Source organism: Branchiostoma floridae, chromosome 12, assembly GCF_000003815.2.
Source record: "Branchiostoma floridae strain S238N-H82 chromosome 12, Bfl_VNyyK, whole genome shotgun sequence".
In the NCBI taxonomy this organism is placed as follows: domain Eukaryota; kingdom Metazoa; phylum Chordata; class Leptocardii; order Amphioxiformes; family Branchiostomatidae; genus Branchiostoma; species Branchiostoma floridae.
This window is the reverse complement of record NC_049990.1, coordinates 14,188,735-14,214,745: the sequence shown is the minus strand read 5'-3', so window position 1 is coordinate 14,214,745 and position 26,011 is coordinate 14,188,735. Positions and strand designations below refer to the sequence as shown.

At 40.8% G+C, this 26,011-nt stretch overlaps 3 protein-coding genes and 1 long non-coding RNA gene across 4 annotated transcripts in view; all 4 read right to left on the bottom strand.

Moving 5' to 3' along the window:
* Positions 1–260: 260 nt before the first annotated feature.
* LOC118427555 lies at positions 261–6,478 on the bottom strand. Its single transcript, XM_035837392.1, has 7 exons — positions 6,325–6,478; positions 6,056–6,193; positions 5,521–5,724; positions 5,029–5,265; positions 4,278–4,458; positions 2,521–2,756; positions 261–1,870 (listed from the first exon to the last, which is right to left on the bottom strand). Exons 2-7 carry the CDS (start codon positions 6,189–6,191, stop codon positions 1,563–1,565), a joined length of 1,302 nt encoding a protein of 433 aa, XP_035693285.1. The 5' UTR covers positions 6,192–6,193; positions 6,325–6,478; the 3' UTR covers positions 261–1,562.
* A 238-nt stretch (positions 6,479–6,716) lies between these two features.
* Positions 6,717–26,011, bottom strand: part of LOC118427021 (stabilin-2-like) — a 25,519-nt gene continuing 6,224 nt past the window's right edge. The window contains exons 4-5 of the mRNA XM_035836659.1: positions 7,131–7,268; positions 6,717–6,733 (exon numbers count right to left, since the gene is read on the bottom strand). Coding sequence (XP_035692552.1) covers positions 6,717–6,733; positions 7,131–7,268 — 155 coding nt within the window. The remainder of the gene's footprint in view (positions 6,734–7,130; positions 7,269–26,011) is intronic.
* LOC118428238 lies at positions 10,935–14,326 on the bottom strand. The gene is made up of 3 exons (XR_004832627.1): positions 13,701–14,326; positions 13,184–13,335; positions 10,935–11,911 (listed from the first exon to the last, which is right to left on the bottom strand). It is a non-coding gene; the product is annotated as an uncharacterized LOC118428238 (long non-coding RNA).
* LOC118428237 (neurogenic locus notch homolog protein 1-like) lies at positions 19,652–24,589 on the bottom strand. The gene is made up of 6 exons (XM_035838245.1): positions 24,391–24,589; positions 24,130–24,267; positions 23,317–23,589; positions 21,857–22,040; positions 21,081–21,316; positions 19,652–20,519 (listed from the first exon to the last, which is right to left on the bottom strand). The coding sequence occupies exons 1-6, from the start codon at positions 24,566–24,568 to the stop codon at positions 20,212–20,214; spliced, it is 1,317 nt and encodes a 438-aa protein (XP_035694138.1). The 5' UTR covers positions 24,569–24,589; the 3' UTR covers positions 19,652–20,211.

Here is a 26,011-nt window from a genome sequence, read left to right as displayed (position 1 = left end):
CGCCAACACACAATGCAACACACGGCTCATGTCCTGTTGTGTAAGGTTGTTCAAAGGGAATCTGTAAGGGTATTTCAAGCCCTTTACACGTCCTGCACACAGAAATGGTTCGTTTCCGCGAGATTCTAGGACATGTAAAGGACTGTACACGTCTCGTTTGCAGGCATGAAACCTCCGGATTTTGAAGGACGTGTTTAATTTCCAGGACTGTGTAAGTCAGTTTCCATCCTGGAAATGAGGCTTTTCAGGCAGTGGTATGGATTCTTGTTTGTCTACCTCACTGCCTGCAACCCTGTCTGCCTGCCTGTCTGCAACACTGTTTGTCTGTATCCTTGTCTAGCCTTCTCTTTGTCTCTCTACTTGTCTGCCTGCCTATCTGCAACCCCATATGGCTTTCTCTTTGTCTGGCTACCTCTCTATCTGTCCGCCAGCCTGCCTGTCTGCATCTAACTCTGTCGGCAACCATGCCTGGATTCCTCTTTGTCTGTCTACCTCCCCATCTGTCTGCAATCCTCTTTGTCTGCCTCTCTGTCTGTCTGTAAGCCTGTTTGTCTGCCTGCAACCCTGTCTGGCTTCCTTTTTGTCTGTCTACCTCTCTTTTTGTCTGCAATCCTGTCTGTCTGGCTCTCTGTCTGTCTGCAACCCTGTCCGTCTGTATCTTTGCCTGGCTTCCACTTTGTATACCTCCTTATCTGTCTCCAAGCCTGTCTGTCTGCCTCTATGTTTCTCTGCAACCCTGTCCGTCTGTATCCTTGTCTGGCTTCCTCTCTGTCTATCTACCTCTCTATTTGTCTGCAAGCCAAGTTCCAAGAGAATAATAAAAAGAATTTAGTTTTTTTTTTTGTGACTAAAATTTTGTAAAAGAAATCAAAAGCGTGATCTGCTAACATTATATTCCTGAATAATGTTTTTAATGTATTTCTTTACTTAAAAAAGCGGGCAAATATTTTAATATTATCATCATTATCTTAACAATTTAGGAACTTAAATCACAACATGTAATGTACACAAGATGCAAAACATCTCATTCATTGTCTATATTTAAATCCATTCTTTGGAGTTTTTAACCCAAGTTTTTTGGGGTGAATATTTTCATTAGGTTTGAGAATTACAGGAGAACAATTCTTTATTAATGACCAACTACAAGATAAAACGTCACAGCTGACAATACAGTCTTTGATATATGGCTAATAATTGCCTTAAAGTATGTGACAATATTTAACCTTTTGACCTAAAAATAGAACAATTCTTTACTCATAACCAACTACATGACAAAACGTCACAGCAGAAATTACAGTCTTTGATATATGGCCAATAATGGCCTTAATGTATGTGACAATATTCAACTTTTTGGACCTCATAATTATAACAATTCTTTACTATAAGACGTCATCGGTAGGAGCGACATCTGGCTGTATTGTGGAATAGTATAAGTCATTATTGCCTCATAGAAGGTTAAAAGACTGAAACTGAAACGTCGATTATGACTGTATGTCTTAGTTGTAAATAAAGATTATCTTCACTATACAACATCTTAGTGACTACTTCATTGATTGATTGATTCATGCATCGATGATTTCATACACATCGTTGCTCCAGGATCCTCCCTCGCCTTCGGCACACCCGGTTGAAGGACCGTACTTTCTGTAAGTATCTGCAGCTGTTGCCGAAGAAAAGCATTGGCCACTATCCTGCACGGCGAAGACTTTGTAACCGCGATCCTTTGCCACTTGGTAGCATTTCTTGATAGGGTCGGTACGCAACAAGTACGAGTGGCCGTCCAATCGGGGATCTGTACCCTCCATCATCGAGATAGCCCGGTCATATTGATCTTCCCAACAGCCAAGATTCTTCAACATCATCGGGTAATCTTAAAAATAAGAAGACATTTGGTTACTTTTTTTACTGTCGATACATGATAATGCCCATAAATGCTTCAGGATCATGTGTATATGCGTATGAATGCGACATAAATCACTTATTTACAAGGGGTTAAGTGGGTCTCCTTCTTTAAGGGTTGTGGTCATTACCGTCAAATTCAAGAGAAACATTCGAATTTCCAGAACTAGCATTAGGAGTCCAGGATTCTTTATTACCGTGAAAATCAGTCCAACAGAAAATCGGGGTTGTGTTACTGTAGAAATCAGTTACAACGACACAGCGATTCTAGCTGAGTCGTTGGATAAAAATGATACGCACTACCAATTATCGATGATTTTTTTTTGCAAATTTCTTGCAGGCAAAAATCATTGACTCCCACTAACAGCCTGATTTCCTTCGCCAAAGCATAACAGCATCAGTTATCTGTAACGGTGCATTACTCATCAAGTTGATGATTGTGAACTTTTCGTCAAGAAATTTAAGATATTGTACATGCGTCAACAGGTGACTTGACATGGAGACTTATGCACACCAGATCCTACATGCAGTTAGGCAGGTACCACTAGTGATGCGAGATGCACTACGTTGCATTCTATGCTAACTAAATGTTGCAATTGAAATTTGAAATTGAAGGCTTACCAGGAACTATTTGGACTTCGCACAGGGTCAGTACTCGGGAGGCTCCGGGAAGACGTACGCCAACATAGCGACCCTTCATGTCCTCACAGGAGACGGAAATGGCCGGCTGGCTCACGTCGATTTGAATGTCACCGCCACACCTGGGGTTCGTGGTCAGCTGGGGGGAGTCCCCGATGTGGATGTTAAATGGGTTGAGTCGTTCAGCGCAACAGTCCTGGCGGTTAAAGATGACCACTCTGTAAACATCGGAGACAGTGACAATGTCGTTTAAGTTTTATACTAGTTGTATCTTGGATGAAAGTTCCTGTGAAACATTACATGATATTTGTAAACGTTTTTTTAGACCCCAAGCCACTAACAGTATTGGGATCTGCATCTTGAGCTTTTTATTTGCCAACTATGTATCGACAACGAAAAAATACATTTAAATATGTGCATGAAGTTAATGAATCACAATGCTTATGGGCATTAAATACACACACACACCACGGCGGTCGGTTGCTAGGGTATTCTTTCCCGTTGCTATGCGAGTTCGACAGAGTATCGGGTTACAAGAGGCCTACTATTTGATAACCGTAAAATATTTCAAAATAAACAAGATGTTATGACAAGGAAAATGTATTCAAAGTAAGATTAAATTCGCAATTTTAGATAGTTTGAATCTTTCCGTTTGAATTGAGATAGTTGTTTTGTTTCGATTTTGCTTCCAAAGACGATTATTTTCTGTTTCAAGGAAGGCCTTCAATTCGACCATACTCTTGATAAGATGGGCCGCAAGTGCCATGGCAAATTTTCGATTTTTATATTTTTCGTCATCTGAGTGGCAAATAAAACTTTCTGTTTTGGGGATTTTTTAATTTTTAATTTTAAGCAAAGTTACAGTCAAAAATATGCGTAAAAATGGCATTTTTCGCACTTAATTACCAATAATTCAAAATCTAAGGCATTTTTTATAAATCCCAAAAACAGAAATCTCGGGAAAACCGTTGCGGTCATTTTGAGCCGTCAATGAGTTATGTTGGACTCTTCTTGGTGGAGATCTTAAACGATGTTTACACGCATGTCATGCCGCACGGAGAGCGGGAGGGTGTAATTGATACCGTGTAAACAACACTAATGATGTTCAAGGTCACCAACAAAAACGCCAATAGCTTCGTTACATATTACAGGTCCCAAACAAAGTGAAAGCATAGATGTACTGTCCAGAAAATTATTTAAATTGGATAAGAACTATATTTTTCGCCTGATTCAAGTTAGTTGGGGGGAAAATGCCAGAAAACACGGTTTTACCTGCAATGACCGCAAATGACCTAAATAGAACACGAGTTCGGTTCGAATTACGTCAGATGGAACGTCATGGAAGAAGGTTCGAATTCGGCTAGACATGGGAGGTTTTGAGCCCGTATTTGACCACCGTGCACACACACGCATGTATATATATATATATATATATATATATATATATATATATATATATATATATATATATATATATATATTTATATATATATATATTAAGTCCAGCCTACCTATATTGTGAACATTTTCAGAAATCAGTTTTTGGTTCAATCAAAGAAAATAATGGATCATCAAAAGAGGCCACAATGACTAGGTAAACCAAATGTAGCATTCTTCCTTTATGCGTTTGTGTCTCTGTGTGCGCGTATGTGTAAGTGGATTTGATTTTTTGGCATATTTGCTACAATTGCTGAAATATGAACATGCTTGCCTATGTAATAAACTAGTTACATATGTACCTATCAACCGCATACGATTGCTCGAGATCCACCCACCAGGCTGGATTAGCCTCTCCTTCTGTATGTGTACAGGAACCTGAAAAGTAGTCGGTAGCGGTGTTCCCGTCTACTGCAACGCTGCCGCTAGTCCCACTGTGGTAGCTTGTTTGAAACGCTGTCTTCCCCAGGGCGACATTTGCACCTATCCGAGTCAGAAGACCGTCATTTGCACTGTCATTTTTACATCGATTTTCATTTCTAACAAAGCTACTGTTTCCCAGTGTTTAAGCCGTACATCAAGTTACCTTATTGTCTATGGAGTCATGACATAAAAAGGCAGACTTATGAGATCATCGGAAATTCATCCTGCTACGAGAACGTGGCCAAAACATGAATATTCACGGAAACAGGTTACCAATCACAGCATACGTAACGCAACAATCAGAAATAACCCAACGTCCTTACGTCACAATGAAAGTAAGTCAAAACGTTCGTAGCCCCTTCACAACTATCCACTGTAAACCTTTCTTGCATCAATATTAATATGTTACAAAACAAGGCTTTTTTGTTTCTTTTCCACTGATGTTTCGGTGACCTTCTGTCACTTTCATCAGTGTAATTCTTACCGGTGCACTTTATACTGCAACACTAAGTTGTCGCTGCTAACAGTTTCAGTTTCATTCTTCACCAATAATATTTCATTCTCCACATGTATAGATACTTGACGTTTGAACAAAGTATTTATATATGTGAAGAAGGATTTCACCTTTACCTGATAACAATCCGTAGAGATACAATTCTGTGAGATATGGCTGCCAACCCGAATGGGTCTGTGTGACCACGAACCTCCAGTACCGCGCTGTTCCCTCGAAACCGCCGAACTCCTGACGCCGGCCCGTCCCTGTCTCCACGTCAGTAACGGACACGACGTGTTCCCACGTGAGCCCATCCTGCGACTTCAGCAACTTGAATGCTGCAATGTCATGGGTTGTGTCTCCGAGGTTGTTTACTTTTTTACAATAATAAAAAAAACACATAAAAATACAAATAAATGGACAAAGACAAAGTGACGTCGGACTTAAGTTGTGTACAACTATTTATTGTCGCCACATGTGCATTATACAAGTGAAAAATTTGACAAGACACTCATACTTGTGAATAAGAAGTAATAAAAACTTATAACTGTTTATAGTTTAAACTAGTACTGTTTAGAGCTCGAACTCCTATCCCAGAAGAAAAGAAAGCAAAAAAAGTACAAATATACCTGCGATGCGGGTCAGAGTTTTGGGCACTGTGAGGTCCAGAACGATGTACCAGTCATTGTTGGACTTTTCGGCACCAATGGGGTTCCAGAACGTTTCTTGGTCCCCATCCAAGGCTTTTGTGGCGTCGTGTGTCACTCCGTTGTCCACCCACGGTGGACCGGCAGAGTCTACAACCCATGACGACTTCCTTTTCAACCAAACACCTAGAAGGATGCAGAATCGTTACTCCAGATGTATATTTATAACCTTTTCAAGATATCAACGAAGACCGGACTGTGAGCTTTAATCCAGTCACACCAATAATGATCCTGAATGAATTTGTTCGATAGATTTACCTGTTTTAACGTACTTAAGGTGTGGCATTTCTCAAACAGAAGAACTCTATTTAACAGTGAAGTAAATACTTTTGGCAGTATAGTCCAATGTTGCGTGGTTATGGATCACATTGATAGCCGCAAGTATAGTGGAGATAATTTTGGCCAGGTATTTATATATGTATATATCATTAAACGTGTGGAAAGTAACACAATGTACCTGAACATCCACTACCATTGGCAAGCCCATCTCCTATATACCCAGGGTAACATGTACAAGTCGCGTCCAGGGCAGGGGCAGAATTGTCTGAACAGGTGGCCTTGGTGTGACAAGGCTTAGCCAAGCAGGCGTCCATGTCTGTAAATTGAAAATAGTGAATATAAATCTATGATCAACCCTTAGCAAATCTGTAAACAATTGACTTGTAAAATTTGTATTTCATTTAAAATAGAATGTGTAGTTAATTCATCCTAATGTAAAAATGATACCTGAACAACTAGAACCACCGACAAGCCAGTTTGCAAGTCCATCTCCCGTATATCCAGGGCTACAGGTACAGGTCGCGTCCTGGGCAGGGGCGGGGTTATCTTTGCAGGTAGCTTTCGTGTCACATGGGTTAGCCAAGCAAGCATCCGTGTCTAAGGACATATAGTATAATTTGGTCATTGATTACAGAGGTATGGTTTTTATGCTGAACCTTGTAGATTATATTGGCACTAGATTTCTAGGGGAGGAATTTTTCTTGATGCTTAATTATAGCAAAGTAAATTTTTGAAGTGGGTGGGTTGCTCGAGTCCGACCATTTTGATGTGCTAGAGGAGCCTTGTCGAACACGAGAACCCCATTTAATTAAGTCTTCTCCAAAAGACGGGCGCAGCCCCTAGATGAGAGGCCATTCTTTGGAAGCAACAAGGGTCTCCCAGTTATGCTACGGTCACATTTCCACGACGGGGCTCGACTAGGAAATAATTATAATATAAGTATAATTATATAAAATATTATAATACACACAGAACGTGGAAACAAGTTTAAGATTCATTGTTGTGTATCTAACTTTCAAGGATAATGTGTGTACATTCCTTGATAAACGCTTTTTTGTTTGTTTCGCAAAGCCAAAGAACCCAAAGAGGTCATGCTTGAGAAATCAGTCAGAAGCATGACAATTTAATGGACAAAGGGGCTCAACTGCGAGGCTGCTACATTTTACCAGCTTAGCTATAAGGACTTTTCATGGTGACATGTAGGACAAATAGTGTGTTGCTAAAAGCAGAATAGCGTTGTCTTTTAAACATACCTAAACATCCAGTCCCACTGGCGAGACCATCCCCATTGTATCCAGTTTTACAGGTACAAGTCGCGTCCAGGGCAGGGGCGGGGTTGTCTTTGCAGGTAGCTTTGGCGTCACACGGGTTAGCCAAGCAGGCATCCATTTCTATAGGGAACAGTGCGAATGATAAGCTCATTCTCGGTTTTGACTGCGCATGTACAGGTGTGATGACTTTTTGCGTCACACACTGTTATTCATCAAACATGCCAGGATATGCATGGTATCAAGTTTGGTCAATGCAAAAGCTATGTTCGGGTTTGTTGCTGTCGATTATAGTTACACTGAAAACGAGAAATTTAATATACCTGCTGGAAGGCCCGAACGTTGACTTCGGACCCTTTTGCATTGAAGTGGTTGGAGGAAGTTCCTCTAAAATTTAGTTGGCAACAATTTCATAAAGCTTGCAAATTTTTTTTAGTGTTGTCATTGCAACCGTTTGTTGGCGCATTTTTTATGAAAAGCACAATTTCAATTCTAACAATGTATTTTCACATTTACTATACTACTACATGTAGTTCTGCTACTTTCGTACACAAATTTAATCTTATGTAATCTAGAATATATTTCATGATTAATGAATAAGTTATGCTAATCATGACGTCTTCGGAAAAAAAACAAGATAGCGGCCAATTGACCAGAACAAGAAGAACTAGCTTATTATCTCTTAAGAAATTTATAAGGTATTTTTACCTGGTGTTTTTTATTAAAAAAAAAACTTTGAACGGAAGTGTCCAGTCTATTACGGTTAAGCATATTTGCTAAATATATTATACATATATAAGGTTTATTTTTAAATTAAAGGTGCTTAATGGCGGAGCCCAACTGGTATTTTAGATATGAATGACGGCATTTATGACGTCATGTTGATCTCAGTGATGTTGCTATTGCCAACACACTCGTAACAGATACTATTCTGGTATCTGCACTTGCCATTAGGTTTTTGTATCGCAACTTGACGTTCTCTCACAATAACCGTTTTCCGTTGTACCGGGCAATACAATCAAACCAATTACGTTATAATTACGTCATATTACGTTGTAATAGGGGAAACGTAATATGTACCTAAACATCCACGACCGTTAGAAAGCCCATCTCCTGTATACCCACGGTAACAGGTACAAGTCGCGTCCAGCGCAGGGGCAGGATTGTCTGTACAGGTGGCCTTGGTGTGACAAGGGTTATCCAAACAGGAGTTCATGTCTGTAAATTGCCAATCACGATCATGAATTTATCATTAACAGATATTTTAACCATTTAAATGTGCAAATGTATTTCCATGAACTGATAATTAAATCATCCTGGTGTAACAGTAATACCTGAACATCCAGAAGCGCCTTTTTGCCGTTTTGCAAGTCCATCCCCCGTATATCCAAGGTTACAGGTACAAGTTGCCCCTAGGCTAGGAGCGGGGTTATCTTTGCAGGTAGCCTTTGCGTCACATTGGTTAGTCAAACAGGCATCCATGTCTATGTACAGTAGAATTTTGTAATTCATTACAATGGCATTTGTTTCCATTAACCCATGTAGTGCATATATAGTTCCAAACGTCAAAGAAGGTTAGACATCCAGAAAATAAGATACGCCAAAATGTACATACGTTTAAACTACTATCCAATAGTTTTCGTCAATGACACTGGTTGCTGCACATACTTTGGGGCTCAAAATTAACATTGATCTTCACGTTCCCTTGCTCTTTCATTAACTGAGTATATTTGGGGTTGCTAGCCCATTCGAGGCACCTCGTCGAACAGGAACCAAACTTTACACCCCCTCCAAAAGACGGGCGTACCCCCGAGTTACCCTTCCTAGGAATCAACCGGGGTATCACAGTTATGCTACGGTCATGACATTTTCTGAACCAGGGCCCGATCGGGCAGCTTTTGGAAATAGATAAAACATAACAGATTATTCCAAATAGAAACAGATTATTCCAAACAGTCGCTATCATTTCATTCAGCTTTTACAATCTAGGACATCACCTACTACTCATTTTGCAGTGTCTTGGATAGTTCACTAACCATTGCCTTCTAAGAAGAATTCAAATTAACTGGTAGATGCACCTACTGCTGTATAGACATTAGTGTTATTTTGTTTTCTCTTGAGCATGTTCATGCAATTGGCCTTCGGGCATGATTTTGCAAATAGATAAATATAAAAGACAACAAAACGATCAGAAATATTGTACAGAAATATTCATGAAAATAATTTGTTTATCCTTGATAAACAATTTAATTATCGTTTTCGCATACACCCCAGCTGGGCCCCGATTTAAAAAAAAAATTGACCGAAGCATCATTATTTTACTGGACCCATGACTTTAAATTCGAGGTTGCTACATTGCACCTGTTAAGCTGCAAGGATCCCTACTGTGACAGTAACATTAGCTAAATTGAATGTTGAAGAAAACGTTTGATAGTTGACCTTGCAGAACGATAAAACTTACCTGAACATCCAGTCCCACTGACGAGACCATCTCCTCTATATCCAGGGCTACAGGTACAAGTCGCGTCCAGGGCAGGAGCGGGGTTATCTTTGCAGGTAGCTTTGGCATGACACAGGTTAGCCAAGCATGAATCTATGTCTAAAAAGGACAATGTGAACAAGTGTAATGAGTCCTCATATCCCTAACAAATATTCTGAATATGCAAATGGCTCCCTCTTCTACATTATACTTGGTAATGTACACTAAGTAACTTACATGTGTCACAATGTTGATAATTTAATCATTTGACACAGATCTATGCAAATTAGGAACTTATTTGCAGAATTGGTTTCTGTTAATATTCCACCCTCTATACACTTCATATATTTGTGTCCTATAATTGAAAATTTTGCAAATATGGAATCTTAGTATTTATAAAAATCAAGTCCCAGTTTGCTAAAATGTCATGGAGATAATATATTCAGTAGCGTTTGTCTGTCTGTCTATCTGTCTGTCTGTCAACAAAAAAACCCCCAAGAACGGCTGGATGGATTGGTTTCAAACTTAGTGTGTTGCTTGGGTGTGATAAAATCAAGAAATGATTAGATTTCGGGCCCCCTGCGGCTTCCCTTGGTACGGCAAAGCAATTTCCGGTTTTGCTATCTCGTGCTCTGAACAAGCTAGGGTCACAAATTTTTTGGCATTTGATAGCTCTTGTGCTAAAAAATAATGACATAAGTTTTGGCACCCTAGCAACAAGGTTTGGGATAGCAGGGGCGTTTTTGTCAAAAACATCTGAAGTGGATAACTCAAGAAGGGAACAACGAATTTTCATGATTTTTGGTATGTAGGTACTTTAGACAATATTGTTACAAATTAGATATTAAATATGCAAAATAGGCATACATTCGCATAATTAATGAGAATAATCTATCTTGAAGCAGTTCTCTTGTCCCGGATATGACATAGTCTTGACATTTAAGTGGTAGATAGCTTTTCGCGTCATGACAAAGTGGGGCAAGTTTCAGTCCCCTTACAGTTATTTTTGGAACTACAGGGGCATTTCTGTCAAGACATTCTAAAGAGGATAACTGCAGAAAGGAAGGACAGATTGACATCATTTTTGGCATGCAGGTAGCTTATGCAAAGATGTTCAGAGTGATATACATGCAAATGAGTACTTTATTGGCATAATTAATGTTGAAATTGCATAATCCCATCGTTTTCAATAACTGAACTTCAATAAATGCAGCACATGTAAATTATGATAGATGGAACATAATCAGATATCAGATATACTAATGAGGAAATCTTTTGCATAACATATGCGAAAGTTGCAAAACCGCTTAATGATTAATGATGGAAATTTTATACTTGTGACATGTGTATGTTAGTCAATGATTAACATCACCATTGCATAAATCAAGTAAATGTGCTAGCCATTTGCATGAAAATTTGCCAAAGTTCTAAATATTTCATGAAGGTATAAGGTCGACGAACTCTAGTTTACATTATGCTCTTTTTTGGCAAAGCTACCTGCCTACCAAATCATGGAAATCCGTCTATAATTTGTTCAGAAATTCTTCTTAGAAGATTTCGACAAAACTACACCTGCAGTTCCAGAACATCTTGACAGAGGGCCCAAATATACACCACTTCCTCCGTCTAATACACGTTATCTGCCACAAACCAAAACAACCAGACCATAGCACGCTCACTTCAAAAGATACTAAAAACTGACGTTCTATTGTAATATCAAAACAGCATACTAGGGGCCCTAAAATTTACATGGAGCTTCTTCTTCCAAACACCTACCTACGTTCTAAACATCACCATAACCATCACAGATGTTCTTTGGTTATGTTGACTGCAAAAAACACAGACAGGCATAACGGATATAGAAACTAGATCATTCTCGGTTTGAAGTGCATGAAAAAAAAACATTCGGCATTGTGGGTAATCTATCAAAGTTGAAGGGCTCTAGAACAAATGAACACGTTTCGAAATGCATCGCATCAAGTTTGGTCAATATAAAAGCTGTAAAATAGTTAATATATGTGCCTTTATCCTGTACACAAACCATGAAACAGTTTGTTTCTATCGATAACAGTGACCTTTAAAGTGAGAAAATCAGGTGTTTTTAAAGAGATCAATATTAACCACATACTGGTCTTGTACATGAACTTTACAAACTTAACACCTGAACACCCGGTTCCACTGATGAGACCATCACCCGTATAGCCAGCTTTGCAGGAACAGCTCGCAGCCGAAGTGGGGGTATTTGTACAGGAGGCCTTCGCATCACATGGATTGGCCAAGCAACTACCTGTCCATGAATAACAATCCTTATCATTTACCATCAAGATTCTAAATAAAATGAAATTTTACCGGGGAATGGGGAGTTTTAGGTAACCTGCTATCTAGCTTACCGTACATTGACTAGGATATCTTCAGGGCAGATTAAGCTCTTTGCCGCCGATGGAATCTTTCTCATTTAGTAGGATGTTTTCACTGTATGAGTTTCACGATGTGAGAATTTGGTTGGCAGCCACGGGAAAAAGGTAACCGAACCTTGAAAAAAATCCTAAGCTTCAGGTGACTTATTGCAGTTTTAGAACAACTCTCAATATGATGTTTGGAATTTTTTCATATATTAGAGGTATCGAAACAAACTCTAAAAGCTACAATGATATCCGGATGTTTAGGAGCCTTTCTATCTACAGCTTCATAAAGGACGTAAAAATATACTTATTATATAAGTTGTTTCTATGCTATAAACAGCTATATGATGACGATGACATGTTTCTACCTAACTTGTAATTATAACAGTCCAAATGCACGCGAATTCTTTGTAATATCTGCAAAAGAATTAACATATTCACTAGAAATGAATGAATGAATGACTGAACTTAATTGCTCCACAGTTGTACATGGTACTATGTATGGCAACAGTGACAAGGCAAAGATATATCAGTTTAGACTAAAGTCTACGCATGGAGATATATGGACGTGAATGAAATATTGACACAATATACAAACTGAACGTTTCAGTCAATATATTCTCTCTTTTGTATATCGTTACATATGTGTTGGCCTAGGTAGTATGTAGATATGAAGTCTGTAGTCAGGGCATGCCATATTAATATTTAAAGTAGAATGAAAATATTTGTAATATTGTACCTATAGTATCGACTACAGTATAGGCACGACATGCAATTTTAGAATTATAGGCATCTAAAAATTGAAGCCTTAAAGTACCTTTATGTACCTGTGGATTGCTTTATTGAACAAGCCATCGATCATAACGCGTATGTTTGGAGTCGGTTGTGACGTATATCAAACTAGGGGATAGACTGATTTACTTAAAAAAATATATATTAGTAAATGATTGCGTTAGGTTATTTTAAATAAAACAATGACTGCTTATGCGAGGCTTTCACTGTGGATCGGAATCACTCAACTCGTCCACATTTCTAGCTTCATTGCAAGCTGTTTAAAGCTGTCATTTAAAGATTTCTTTTCCAAAGCATCTTATAACAAATAGTTTTGCAACAGCTACATGGGAATAGATTTTACACTGTTTAAATCACAAGCTTACCGTCGACGAGGGAGACAAGGTCTCCTGTACGTTCCAGCTGCCTTTTGCCTTTCAGTAAGACATGTTCTAGGTGACCATCAACTTCTTGAAGACGATCCACCCAGTTCCAATCATGAGAGCGTGGAATAAGCCCAACAAGGTCATGCCAACGCCTGCAAAAATCAATGCCTTCTTTATTAATCTAAAAATTTCTAGTCTTCACAACGTCCACAGAAAACAAGTTTGTATGGTCTCAACCACTAATGTTTATACGAGTAAAAACGAAAATGGAGTGTAGTTAAACATATACAAAAAATGAAACAGAAGCAACATGTATGTACTGGTTTGAAAACAAAATTAAATTGATAGATACAATTAGATAGATTGACTGATTTATGTATATAAAATAGATAGGCAGAATTAACCCACCGATAAATTCATGTAATAGATGGACCTGTAGATATCCATATAGATTGCTACACATACCAATAGATAGAGAAATAGAACATTAATAGAGAGATATCAACATGAAACTTACAGCTGATTAAAGACGTAAACGGTAGCGACTGTACTTGTCTTGTTTGCAGCTCCACACGACGTCTGTTGGCCACAAGTCTGGACAAAAATACAGAGAGCCAAGACAGCACACAAATGTCTGTATGAACCCGCCATGCCGGGCTGAAATGTTTACTGGGCACGATAGCCTTGCTTCTATAGCCCACAGACTCATTATGTAAATATGATCAAAGAAAAAAAAACATTGCCCATTGAAGGCCACTCGTTGTAACCGCCTCATTAAAAAAACAACACTTTTTTTTCAAAATTCAAAGGATTATGCTTTGAGAGAATTGCTTAACTGGTCACAGTCAGTATCTTTTAGACCCATTTGGGTTGAACTTAAATGTAAGTATTGTAAAAAGAGGGGTGAACCCTAGGTCGTATCTGATTACTACCAGGATTCTTAAATTCGCTGCCCTTAAAAAAATCAGTGCCGGGAGTACAAGGAGCCTGGTTAGTACCGTGTGTTTGTGATATTCAACAAAATAAATCTTCTCAACAAATTTGAAACCACTTGAATGTACACTTCCGAAGCAATGTATTAGGGTTGTCAATGCAACCATATAGCAGTTTTTTTTCAACTCTTTTCCTATTGTAAATAAATAAAAAAATAACTTCAATAAGTCATTGTCTTGACCATTGTTTCGATTTGCATAACAGCGTCCAGACGGGTTTGTTTACTTTTTCTGTGCCTTACCCTTTGACATGTTACCTAGAATTCCTGTCGTCACACATGCGTCCTAACTAATGTTAGAAGGCTTATTTAATAGCTTATTAACTTGCGCGTGTGGTAGGGAAATCTAGATCTTTTGCACAATTCACCTTCTTGAAGTTCGCTTGATTTTTTTTTTGACGTTCAAAATTGTCAAAGGCATCTGTAGCGTCATCGGCTCAGAAGCTTGTAAGGTTTAGATACACGTGACTGTGGTCAGGTAAGCCAACGGATGGGCCCTTCCTATCTGCTGGTTCGCCGTGACTGACAGTGAGACAGGTATCTGATGTCGTCATAGGTGACGCAACGGGGAGACTGGCATCGACACGAAAAACATATAGTAGGGAATACTAATAATAAATATGCTTTAGTTTAGGGTACAAGACACAAAATATTCTTTAATGAATCCTGCCTGCTTATCGCCTTCTCACGACCACTTTTTAACGCCGCTCTGCGGAGGTCAAATAATGCATCCGACTCGCACTTAATGACAGTGTCAGTGGCGTAATGGGGCGCATAAATATACGATATAGAATACCTTCACCATCTAAATTACGCAATAGAGACGTTCCTTGACCATGCAATACATGTTGTATCCGGCTGCCTTTTAGACAAGGATTTCTAATAAGCCTTCAAAAATTTTGTTTTGTCATAGAACCCCGAGAATCACGCATTTGTGTTCTGCTACCATGTATTTGCCACTACGCTGCTACCTTGTTTCACGAAGACCTAACATGCAAGCACACTTCATTGATTCATTTGCATGCATATGCCGGTTTCGTCGCAGTTGTGAATCAGGTGCGGCTTTTTTTCCTGGACCGTATTCTTCAAGAATTTGTGCATATATGCTGAAGTAGTTGTCTAAGACAGCTTGGCTAGACATTCTTGGCCTCTCCCTTGAAAGTGGATCTTCGGCTCTTGTGGGGTGTCGCCTCTTGAAGCCACGCCACCACTTTCGCCCCGCTATCAACTTCCCTGCTTCCTCGCAGCGAAGGAACTTTGTCATTGTGTCATTTGTTTTACAGCTTCTTGTGTGTATCTCCCCCGCAAGTGCCTTAATACTTTTTGACTGGTGTTGTACCCAACCCATTGACCTGTGAGGTCCATATTCGCTCTCTACATGGAGGCTAAAAGGGGTGTCAGAAAGGAAGAGAAAAAAATACATAAATTTATCACAGTGTTGTGACTTTCAGAATTGCAAGTGTTTACTCAGCAGTGATGCAAAAACACTGTGACAAACGGTATGGTACGATGTGAAAACCTGAGGACATAATGCTTAGCATAAGCATTTTTTTTACAAATATCATTCGTGAAACGAGATCTGTTTCGGATAAATTTCTTGTTTTCTTATTGCTATTCAGTCAAGTAAGTTCAGAAACGTTAATGTAACACGTCCATGAGAGGGTATTTCGACCCAGAACAACTATAACATGGACTGCAGACTGTACGAAGCACTACCTTCTGCTGGGGCTCGTGTATGGCTACCAGCCTGTGTTATGGACTGCAGAGTGTAAGAATCATTCCCTCCTGCTGGGGCTCCTGTATCGCTACCAGTCTGTGGCATGGACTGCAGATTATAGGAAGCAGCTTCTTGAGCAGTCCTGTAGAGCCACAAGTACCTGGATAATGCTGACCTGGTGCTTCCTTGTTCGAGTCTTAACATTTCTTACATTCCTGCTCACAGTCATTCATCTCGTCGTCAGGTAAGCCTACATCAGGTGCTGCTCCTAATGCACTCGTTTCTTCGTACATGTAGAGCCATATGTTAACCTCCTATACGGATGTGCGCGGGTCACTGACTTTGTCCCCGAAAATATAAATTGCTCTTAAAAGATATTAGCTCTACGAAAAATTTGTGTTGTGTTTTAAATGTATCCACGAGGAGGGCGGCATTTAATTTATTGAATAAAATTATGATCCTCCCTGATTGAGCACAAGATGCCACGATAAGTCTTTGGCCAAAACAGATACCTTTTGGGATTAGATAGCTATAGACGCCTATCAAACTATAGCATGGCCTTACTTTGCAGACACCACGGGTCCTGCTTGGCTGTCCTCAACCAATGCTCTCTGGATCTTATCCCTGTCTTCTCCGGGATCCTCTGGAATCCACTTTAAGCCGAGCTTCTTTGTCTATCTGTCTGCCAGACTGTCTGTCTGCCTGTCTGGCTTCCTCTTTGTCTGTCTACCTCTCTATCTGTCTGCAAGCTTGTCAGTCTGCCTCTCTGTCTGTCCTAAACCCTGCCTGTCTGCAACCCTGGCTTCCTCTTTGTCTGGACCCCTCTCTATCTGTCTGCAGCAGGGCTCTAGCCAGCTCGAAATTTTTTTCCGTCAGCCAATTACAATCGTCGCGAAAAACGCGAAAAGTAATTAGAAGGACTGAACTGAGACCTTGAAAAACGGGTTTTAATGAGATTATCGTATGCGAAAGGGCGCCGACACACATTGTCAACAATCATAACAATAGCAAAACAAACAGTGTGTGGCTTTTACAGCCGTGGACGGCGTCCCCAAGCCGCCTGTAGCTTCCACCAAGGATTTTTGTCCGTCAAGGTTGACGGATTGGTTTTAAAATTTTTCCGTCAGACGCAGCAAATTTCCGTCAATTGACGGAAAAACGGACGCTGGCTAGAGCCCTGGTCTGCAGGCTTGTCTGTCTGCCTCTCTGTCCGCCTGCAAAACTATCTGTCTGTATCCTTGTCTGGCTTCCCATTTCTCTGTCTACCTCCCTATCCACCTGCAAGCCTGCCTGTCTTTATCCTTTTCCGGCTTTCTATTTGTCTGTCTACCTATCTTTAAATGTGTCTTCAAGTCTGCCTGTCTGCATATCTGCAACTTTGTCTGTTTTTATCCTTGTCTAGCTTCCTCTTTGTCTGTCTACCTTTGTCTGCAACCCTGTCTGTCTGTATCCTTGTCTATCTCCCTATTTGTTTGTCTGTCTCTCTATCTGTCTACAACCTTGTCTGTCGACCTCTCTGACTGTCTGCAACCCTGTCTTGCTTCCTCTATGTCTGTCTACCTCTCTATCTGTCTGCAAGCTTGTCTGTCTGCATCACTGTCTGTCTGCAACACTGTCTGTATCCTTGTCTGGCTTCTTCTTTGTCTGTCTACCTCTCTATCTGTCTACAAGCTTGTCTGTCTGCCTCTCTGTCTGCAACAATGTCTGCATCCTCGAATGACTTCCTCTTTGTCTACTCTCTATCTGCCTGCAAGTCTGCCTCAGGCTGCCTCTAAGTCTGTCTACAACCCAGTTTGTCGGCATCTCTGTCTTGCTCCCTCTTTGTCTGTCTGCCTCACTATCTGTCTGCAAGCTTGTCTGTCTGCCTTTCACTCTGTCCTAAACCCTGCCTGTCTGTAACCCTGGCTTCCTGTTTGTCTGGCTCCCTCTTTGTCTGTCTACCTCTCTATCTGCCTGCAAGCCTGCCTGTCTTTATCCTTGCCCGGTTTCCTCTCAGTCTGTCTAGCTCTCTATGTGTCTTCAAGTCTGCCTCTCTGTCTATCTGCAACCCTGTCTGTTTGTTTTCTTGTCTAGCTTCCGCTTTGTATGTCTACCTTTGTCTGCAACCCTGTCTGTCCGTCTGTATCCTTGTCTTGCTTCCTCTATGTCTGTCTACCCTTCTATCTGTCTGCAAGCCTGCCTGTCTGTATCGTTGTCCCGATTTCTCTTCAGCTTTGTCTGCCTACCTCTCTATCTTTCTGCCAGCTTGTCTGTCTGCCTCTTTGTCTGCAGCACTGTCTGCATACTCGAATGACTCCCTCTTTGTTTGTCTACTTCTCTATCTGCCTTTAAGCCTGCCTGTCTGCTCTTAGTCTGTCTGCCACCCCGTCTGGCTTCCACTCAGTCTGTCACCTCACTATCTGTCTGCACGCCTGTCTGTCTGCCTCTCTGTCTGAAACCCTGTCTGGCCTTCTCTTTGTCTATCTACCTCTCTATCGGTCTGCAAGCCTGTCTGTCTGCATCTCTGTCCGTCCTCAACCCTGCCTGTGTGCAACCGTGTCTGGCTCCCAGTTTGTCTGTCTACCTCACTATCTGTCTGCAAGCCTGTCTGTCTGCCTCTCTGTCCGTCCTCAACCCTGCCTGTGTGCAACCATGTCTGGCTTCCTATTTGTCTGTGTGCCATTCTATCTGTCTAAAAGCCTGCCTGTCTGCCTCTTTGTCTTTCTGTAAGCCCGCTCATCTATATCCTTGTATGGCTACCTCTTTGTCTGTCTACCTGTCTGTCCGTCTGCAAGTTTGACTGTCTGTCTACCTGCAACACTATCTGTCTGTATCCTTGTCTGGCTTCCTCTTTGTCTGTCGACCTCTCTATCTGTCCGCAAGCCTGTCTATCTGTCTGTCTCCAACACTGCCTGTCTGTATCCTTGTCTGGCCTCTTCTTTGTCTGCCCACCTCACTATCTGTCTACAAGCATGTCTGCCTGCCTCTCTGTCTGTCTGGAGTCCTGTATGGATTCCGCTTTGTCTACCTGTCTGCAACCCTGTATGCCTGCATCTCTGCAACAGTTTGTCTGTATCGTTGTCTAGCTTTCTCTTTGTCTCTCTACCTGTCTGTCTGCCTATCTGCCACCCCGTATGGCTTCCACTTTGTCTGGCTACCTCTCTATCTGTCTGCCAGCCTGCCTGTCTGCCTCTAACTTTGTCGGCAACAATGTCTGGATTCCTCTTTGTCTGTCTACCTCTCTATCTGTCTGCAATCCTCTTTGTATGCCTCTCTGTCTGTCTGTAACCCTGCCTGTCTACCTGCAACCATGTCTGGCTTCCTTTTTGTCTGTCTACCTCTCTTTCTGTCTGCAATCCTGTCTGTCGGGATCTATGTCTGTCTGCAACCCTGTCCGCCTGTATCTTTGCCTGGCTTCCACTTTGTCTGTATACCTCTATATCTGTCTCCAAGCCTGTCTCTTTGCCTCTCTGTCTGCCTGCAACACTGTCTGTCTGTATCCTTGTCTGGCCTCCTCTCCGCCTGTCTACCTCTCTATTTGTCTGCAAGCCAAGTACCAAGACAATAATAAAAGGAATTCAATTTTTTTTGTTACTAAAATTTTGTAAAAGAATTAATATTCCAAAGAAATCAAAAGCGTAAACTACTAACATTATATTCATGAATAATGATTTCAAAAGCACATGAACATTTCTTTACTTAAAAAAGCGGGCCAATATAATATATAAAATATTATTATCATCATTATCTTAACAATTTATGAAGTTAAATCACAACATGTAATGTACACAAGATGCAAAACATCTCATTCATTGTCTACATTTAAATCCATTCTTTGGAGTTTTAACCCAAGTTGTTTTGGTGAATATTTTCATTAGGTTTGAGAATTACAGGAGAACAATTGTTTATTCACGACCAACTGCAGGATAAAACGTCACAGCTGACAATACAGTCTTTGTGTGCATGGCCAATAATTGCCTTAAAGTATGTAACAATATTTAACCTTTTGACCTAAAAGATAGAACAATTCTTTGCTCATAACCAACTACAAGACAAAACGTCAAAGCAGAAATTACAGTCTTTGATATATGGCCAATAATTGCCTTAATGTATGAGACAATATTCAACTTTTTGGACCTCATATATAACAATTCTTTACTATAAGACGTCATCGGTAGGAGCGACATCTGGCTGTAGTGTGGAATAATATAAGTCATTATTGCCCCATACAAGGTTAAAATACTGCAAATGAAACGTCAATTGCGATTGTATGTCTTAGTTGTAAATAAAGATTATCTTCACTATACAACATCTTAGTGACTACTTCATTGATTGATTGATTCATGCATCGATGATTTCATACACATTGTTGCTCCAAAACCCGCCCTCGCCTTCGGTACACCGCGTTGAAGGACCGTACTTTCTGTAAGTATCTGCAGCTGTTGCAGAAGAAAAGCATTGGCCACTATCCTGCACGGCGAAGACTTTGTAACCGCGATCCTTTGCCACTTGGTAGCATTTCTTGATAGGGTCGGTACGCAGCAAGTACGAGTGGCCGTCCAATCGGGGATCTGTACCCTCCATCATCGAGATAGCCCGGTCATACTGATCTTCCCAACAGCCAAGATTCTTCAACATCATCGGGTAATCTTAAAAATAAGAAGACATTTGGTTACTTTTTTTTACTGTCGACACATGATAATGCCCATAAATGCTTCAGGATCATTTGTATATGCGTATGAATGCGACATAAATCTCTTATTTACAAGGGGCTAAGTGGGCACCCCTTCTTTAAGGGTTGTAGTCATTACCGTCAAATTCAAGAGAAACATTCGAATTTCCAGAACTAGCATTAGGAGTCCAGGATTCTTTATTACCGTGAAAATCAGTCCAACAGAAGATCGGGGTTGTGTTACTGTAGAGATCACTTACAAAAGTTTTTGACTCCAACTAACAACCTGATTCCTTTCGCCAAAGCATTACAGCATCAGTTATCTGTAAGGGTGCATTACCCATAAAGTTGATTGTTGTGAACTTTTGATCAAGGAATTTTAGATATAAATCGTACATGCGTCAATAGGTGACTTGATATGAAGACTTAAGCACACCAGATCCTACATGCAGTGAGGCAGGTACCACTAGTGAGATGCACTGTGTTGTATTCTATACAAACTAAATATAGCAAATGAAATTTGAAATTGAAGGCTTACATGGAAATATTTGGACTTCGCACAGGGTCAGTACTCGGGAGGCTCCGGGAAGACGTACGCCCACATAGCGACCCTTCATCCCCCGACAGGAGACGGAGATGGCCGGCTGGCTCACGTCGATCTGAATGTCACCACCACACCTGGGGTTCGTGGTCACCTGGGGGGAGTCCCCGATGTGGATGTTAAACGGGTTGAGTCGTTCAGCGCAACAGTCTTGGCGGTTGAAGATGACCACTCTGTAAATATTAGAATCAGTACAAAGGCATTTTAATTTTATACACCGTATGTTTGAATGAACGGTCCTATGAAACGCTACATAATACCTGAAAATATCTATAGACCCACATCCACTATACTTGCTAACAATATTGGGATCTGCATCTTGAGCTTTTCATCTGCAAAGTATGCTATGGCCCATTCACTTTAAGAGAATACAAAATACATTCATATGCGTGTTGCTAAAGATTTCTAATTCTAAAAGGCATTAAACACACACACACACACACGTACACACATTTAGTTTAACTCCTTTATATGCTATATTGTAAATGAACACTTAATGCACTTTGAGAAAACAGTCTTTGGTACAATAATTGTAAAGAGGATGGATCAACGAAAGAAGCCACAATTACCTGGTGATCCCTATGCAAGTGTAGTACAGTTTTTTTCTTAATGCGCTTGTGTGTGTACGTGCTCGTTTGTGTAAGGGGACTTGATTCATTTGCATATTTGCCGTAATTGCTGAGATACGTACACACCTGTCAACCTGTACGTACCTGTCAACCACATAAGATTGTCCGAGATCCACCCACCAGGCTGGATTAGCCTCTCCTTCTAGTATAGTGTGTGTACAGGAACCTGAAAAGTAGTCGGTAGCGGTGTTCCCGTCTACTGCAACGCTGCCGCCAGGCCCACTGTAGCTTGTTTGAAACGCTGTCTTTCCCAGGGCCACATTTACACCTATCCAAGTAGGAGGAATATGATCGGCACTGTCATTTGTATATAAATGTATAAATTGAAGAAAATTTCCTATTCCTAACAGAGCTACTATTTCTCGATGATTACGTGTTAATAGAATCCAGATGGTGGCATTTTTCCATTTTTTGCCCGTTTCACATCCTTGATATCCAGAACAGTCAAACCAAGCAGGAGGTTATGGATATGCAGTTTAATACGGCCTCTTCCACATCCTGAATATACATAATACGGCCCGGTCCACATTCTGGATTATAATGTTGATCTGTCGGAATAGGGACGTCATATGGATGCTATTAGCACGCAATTAGCATTTGTCGTGAAATTGTTTTAAAAACCGTGAATTTATCCCATCTTGACTAACATTTCCTACATAAAATGGTAAGGAAAGCTTTGGGGAAGCTGATGTGTTAGTAGCATGTGAACATAAAAATATCACTTTCCATCATTCGTTTAGTTCTGTACCAGGAGTTGAAAAATAAAGAGAATTCTTTCTTAACCTCGTGAGCGGAGTTACAAAGATAGTGGCATTGACATGCAAGATAGTTTCCGCCCTCTTAAACGGGAAGCTCCTCCCCCCAAGAACACGTTCTGGATATACACCGTTGTTTATCTTGGATGCGCCCTGCTCCAGGACGTTGCCTGGGCCGTGTCTGGGATAGGGCTACGATCCAGATACAACACATACCCCATCCCAACGTGGTTACGTGACACTTGAAGTCAAGACGTTCGTAACCCTTATTTACTGTGTATGGCAATATATTTGTTTGAAAAATTCGGGAGCTATATATGTGACGTTTCACCAAAATTCACGTCACATGGGACGTAAAATACGTGACGTCCGACCTATAACGAACACGTCACACGAAAGCGCGGCATACGTGACTTCATTGTATCAATAACTTAGTTAACTCTTAATGTCTACAATTTGTGCAGGACGTTTCTTGTCCTTACCTTACGCGCGCTCAGCAAACACTCAGCGCTTATTGAGCGACTGTTTCCTCGGTAAACTTAGTTAAGCGTTTGGTTTGATCAATTGAAACATTTCATGGAGATCGTGCCGACCCTACTGGTCTCCGGACGATCACTTGGCGTTCACCGTGTGACCACTGAGCAACGCGTCTAATTGTAGGTCGTTCAGCGATTGTCGGAGGTCGATTAGAAGTGCATTTCATTCCGATACCTACTGTGAAATATACCTTCCTTACATGGGCGAAGAGAGCCAATTAGCAAAGACTGAAGGTAATGTATACTCATGTACCAGGTTCACAGCAGAAGCGCACTTCATAGTCCAGGCAGGACCCATCGCTTTGGTCGGAGTTCCGGCAAAGAAAGCCGACTGCCTCGTCAAATGAATGGAACTGCTGTCCCGTCTGGAAGGCCTGTATGTGAGTCCCGCGGACGCGAGCCTGAATAGCCGAGGGGACGAAGCAGATTTCTCCGGGGTTCTCCTGCCAAAGGTAGGACAGCAGTTCATTGTCAGCGGTACCGCTGGGATCGTCACGGTTAAACCAGCGAGTCCAAGGAGTACATTCTGAAAAATAGGTACAAAACTTGTGGCTGATGCAAAAACAATGAAAACTCTTGCAACCTATAATTTTTAAGTTACATCTATCAGTACCATTTGCGAAAATTTTTAGTCACTACAAAATTTGGACAATTGCTCCCAAACAAAAACAACATGTTTCATTCCATCTCCCTCCAAATGCAAAAATTGACTGTTCCTTTAATTGCTGAGATGCGACCATCCAAAATTATCCTAGTGTTAATAGACTTTGTTTAATTTTGATTTCTCCACACAGTACAGAATGGACTTATTACGGAACATCCCGTTGCAAAATTGACTATTCCATTGGCTCCCCATAAGTCACAACAGTTCTTAGGACGTCCGGAGCATGCTGGATACGCTATTTTGACACGGAAATGATGCCATTGTATGGCTATTGCATCATTTCCGTGTCAAAATATCGTATCTAAAAACGTACCTTAAGAAATTCTTCAAATTTGACAGCATCGTTACGGAATAGGGCCTAGGACACACGCATTTAACATATGGGAACGTAATGCAGTGTACCTGAACACCCACGACCATTGGCAAGCCCATCTCCTGTATAGCCAGGGTAACATGTGCAAGTCGCGTCCAGCGCAGGGGCAAGATTGTCTGTGCAGGTGGCCTTGGTATGACAAGGGTTATCCAAACAGGCGTCCATGTCTGTAAATTGAAAATAGTGATTATCAATTTATGGTCAACCCTTAGCGAATGTTGAAAAAAATCGAGATATTATGTATTTAAAAACAAATGTGTAGTTATTTCACCCTGGTGTAAAAGGGATACCTGAACATCCAGAAGCACCGACAAGCCATTTTGCAAGTCCATCTCCCATTAATCCACTGTTACAGGTACAGGTCGCGTCCTGGGCAGGGGCTGGGTTATCTTTGCAGGTAGCATTCATGTCACATGGATTAGCCAAGCATGCATCCGTGTCTATGGACATATAGCATAATTTGGTCATTGATTACAGTGGTATGACTTTCATGCTGACCGTTGAATACTCTATCGGCAAATCGGGGAGAAATCTATCTTGCTGTTTCATTAGCAGAGTATATTTTTGACGACGCCTCGCGGGATTCGTTAAGTGGTATATATTGCGTTCAGTCTGCAAAAATTCTAGGAATTGCACAGGCATTTTTCCACAGGAATGCAGTATGCTGGGTATGCAAGCCACCCCCCCCCCCCCCAAAATCTGTTCCAGATGTATCTCTGGTATGCAATGGTGGAATGTAGGTCACACCGGCTCCCTGGAGGAATCTGTCCTTTGAAACTTAAGTGGTAGACAGGGAAACTCTGCACAATGGATCACGTTGTCTTGGTTGTTATGTTATGTTATGAAGGATACATCTTCTTTTCTAGAGCTTGTTCAAGCCATACGCCACAGGCAGACAGGAAATACTATATATAGATCATGATCTTGAATGTTGGCATCCAAATGGTTATCATATTCAGAGCCAAATATAATTGTTCAAGGCCTATCATACTATCCAATAAAGGACTGGAATATTACGAAGTAGGACAGCCACGTGGGCTAGGTGCAAGATAGTCATTCAAGGACGGAAGTGCTGGAAACAGTTGGTTCTTCCTTATTTTTTATTCTCCACTACACACTGTAGTGCTCAGCTGTAGGTTTAGGTTACTGGCAGACCATTGTGCTGTACCAGGGATAGTACATTTCTGCTTGCTGTAGGTTTATGTTACAGGTGGGCTCGTATATTGTGCCTGGGATAGTGCGACAGGGAAGTTCCAGTCTATTTCTGATTTGAGCTGTATTGTGTCCCCCTCAATCGTCGTCATGGCAATAATATTTCTATTATTATTTATTCATTTTCTGGCTGGAAAAAAGTATGAGGCCTTTAATTTTCGTTTTGACAAAGAACCCAATAGGATCCCGATGGGACAGTCTTTTTAGCGAATGCTCACAAACGCCCACTCTGAAGAAGACCACGGCGATACTTATAGAACGGTAAAGGCCGCATGTAGCCAATAAAAATAATGCAAATGAGTCTAGAGTCCACCATTTTGAATTCTTAGCATTACATCGGCGTATCGGCGCCGTACATTTTGACAAAAAAAAGAGATTTAAAAACTTGTTAAGTACGAAAACTTCGTACACATCTATATATACAACACCTTCTTGAACATGTTTTGGCGGCAGGTTTAGGCGCTGTTGTGCGACGGCTTTTATTTTTGTGGATATAGTGGGCATTCGCTAAAAACACTTTTTGTTGGGCATTCGCTAAAAAGACTTTTTGCTGGGCATTCACTAAAAAGACCATCAAAAGTCGTCAACTATGATTTATGTCAGTTCGGATCATTGCATTGACTTGAAACTCAGGATTAATGCAAAGAAGTAAAACGTGGACATATTCCAAGCAAAAATATGAGATTCGTGCAGCGCGGA

Bases quoted from the DNA above. Each gene is read 5' to 3' on its own strand.
- LOC118427555 (XM_035837392.1), bottom strand. From the start codon at position 6,191: ATGGACGCCTGCTTGGCTAAGCCTTGTCACACCAAGGCCACCTGTTCA. The intron at 5,266-5,520 runs GTATATTTGTAC...ATTGTAAAAAAG, and splicing joins AACTCTGACCCGCATCGCAG to TAAACAACCTCGGAGACACA. The intron at 1,871-2,520 runs GTAAGCCTTCAA...CTTATTTTTAAG, and splicing joins CGAAGTCCAAATAGTTCCTG to ATTACCCGATGATGTTGAAG.
- LOC118428237 (XM_035838245.1), bottom strand. From the start codon at position 24,568: ATGACCAAATTATGCTATATGTCCATAGACACGGATGCATGCTTGGCT. The intron at 22,041-23,316 runs GTACATGAGTAT...CTACTTGGATAG, and splicing joins GCGCTTCTGCTGTGAACCTG to GTGTAAATGTGGCCCTGGGA. The intron at 21,317-21,856 runs GTACGTACAGGT...TAATATTTACAG, and splicing joins CAATCTTATGTGGTTGACAG to AGTGGTCATCTTCAACCGCC.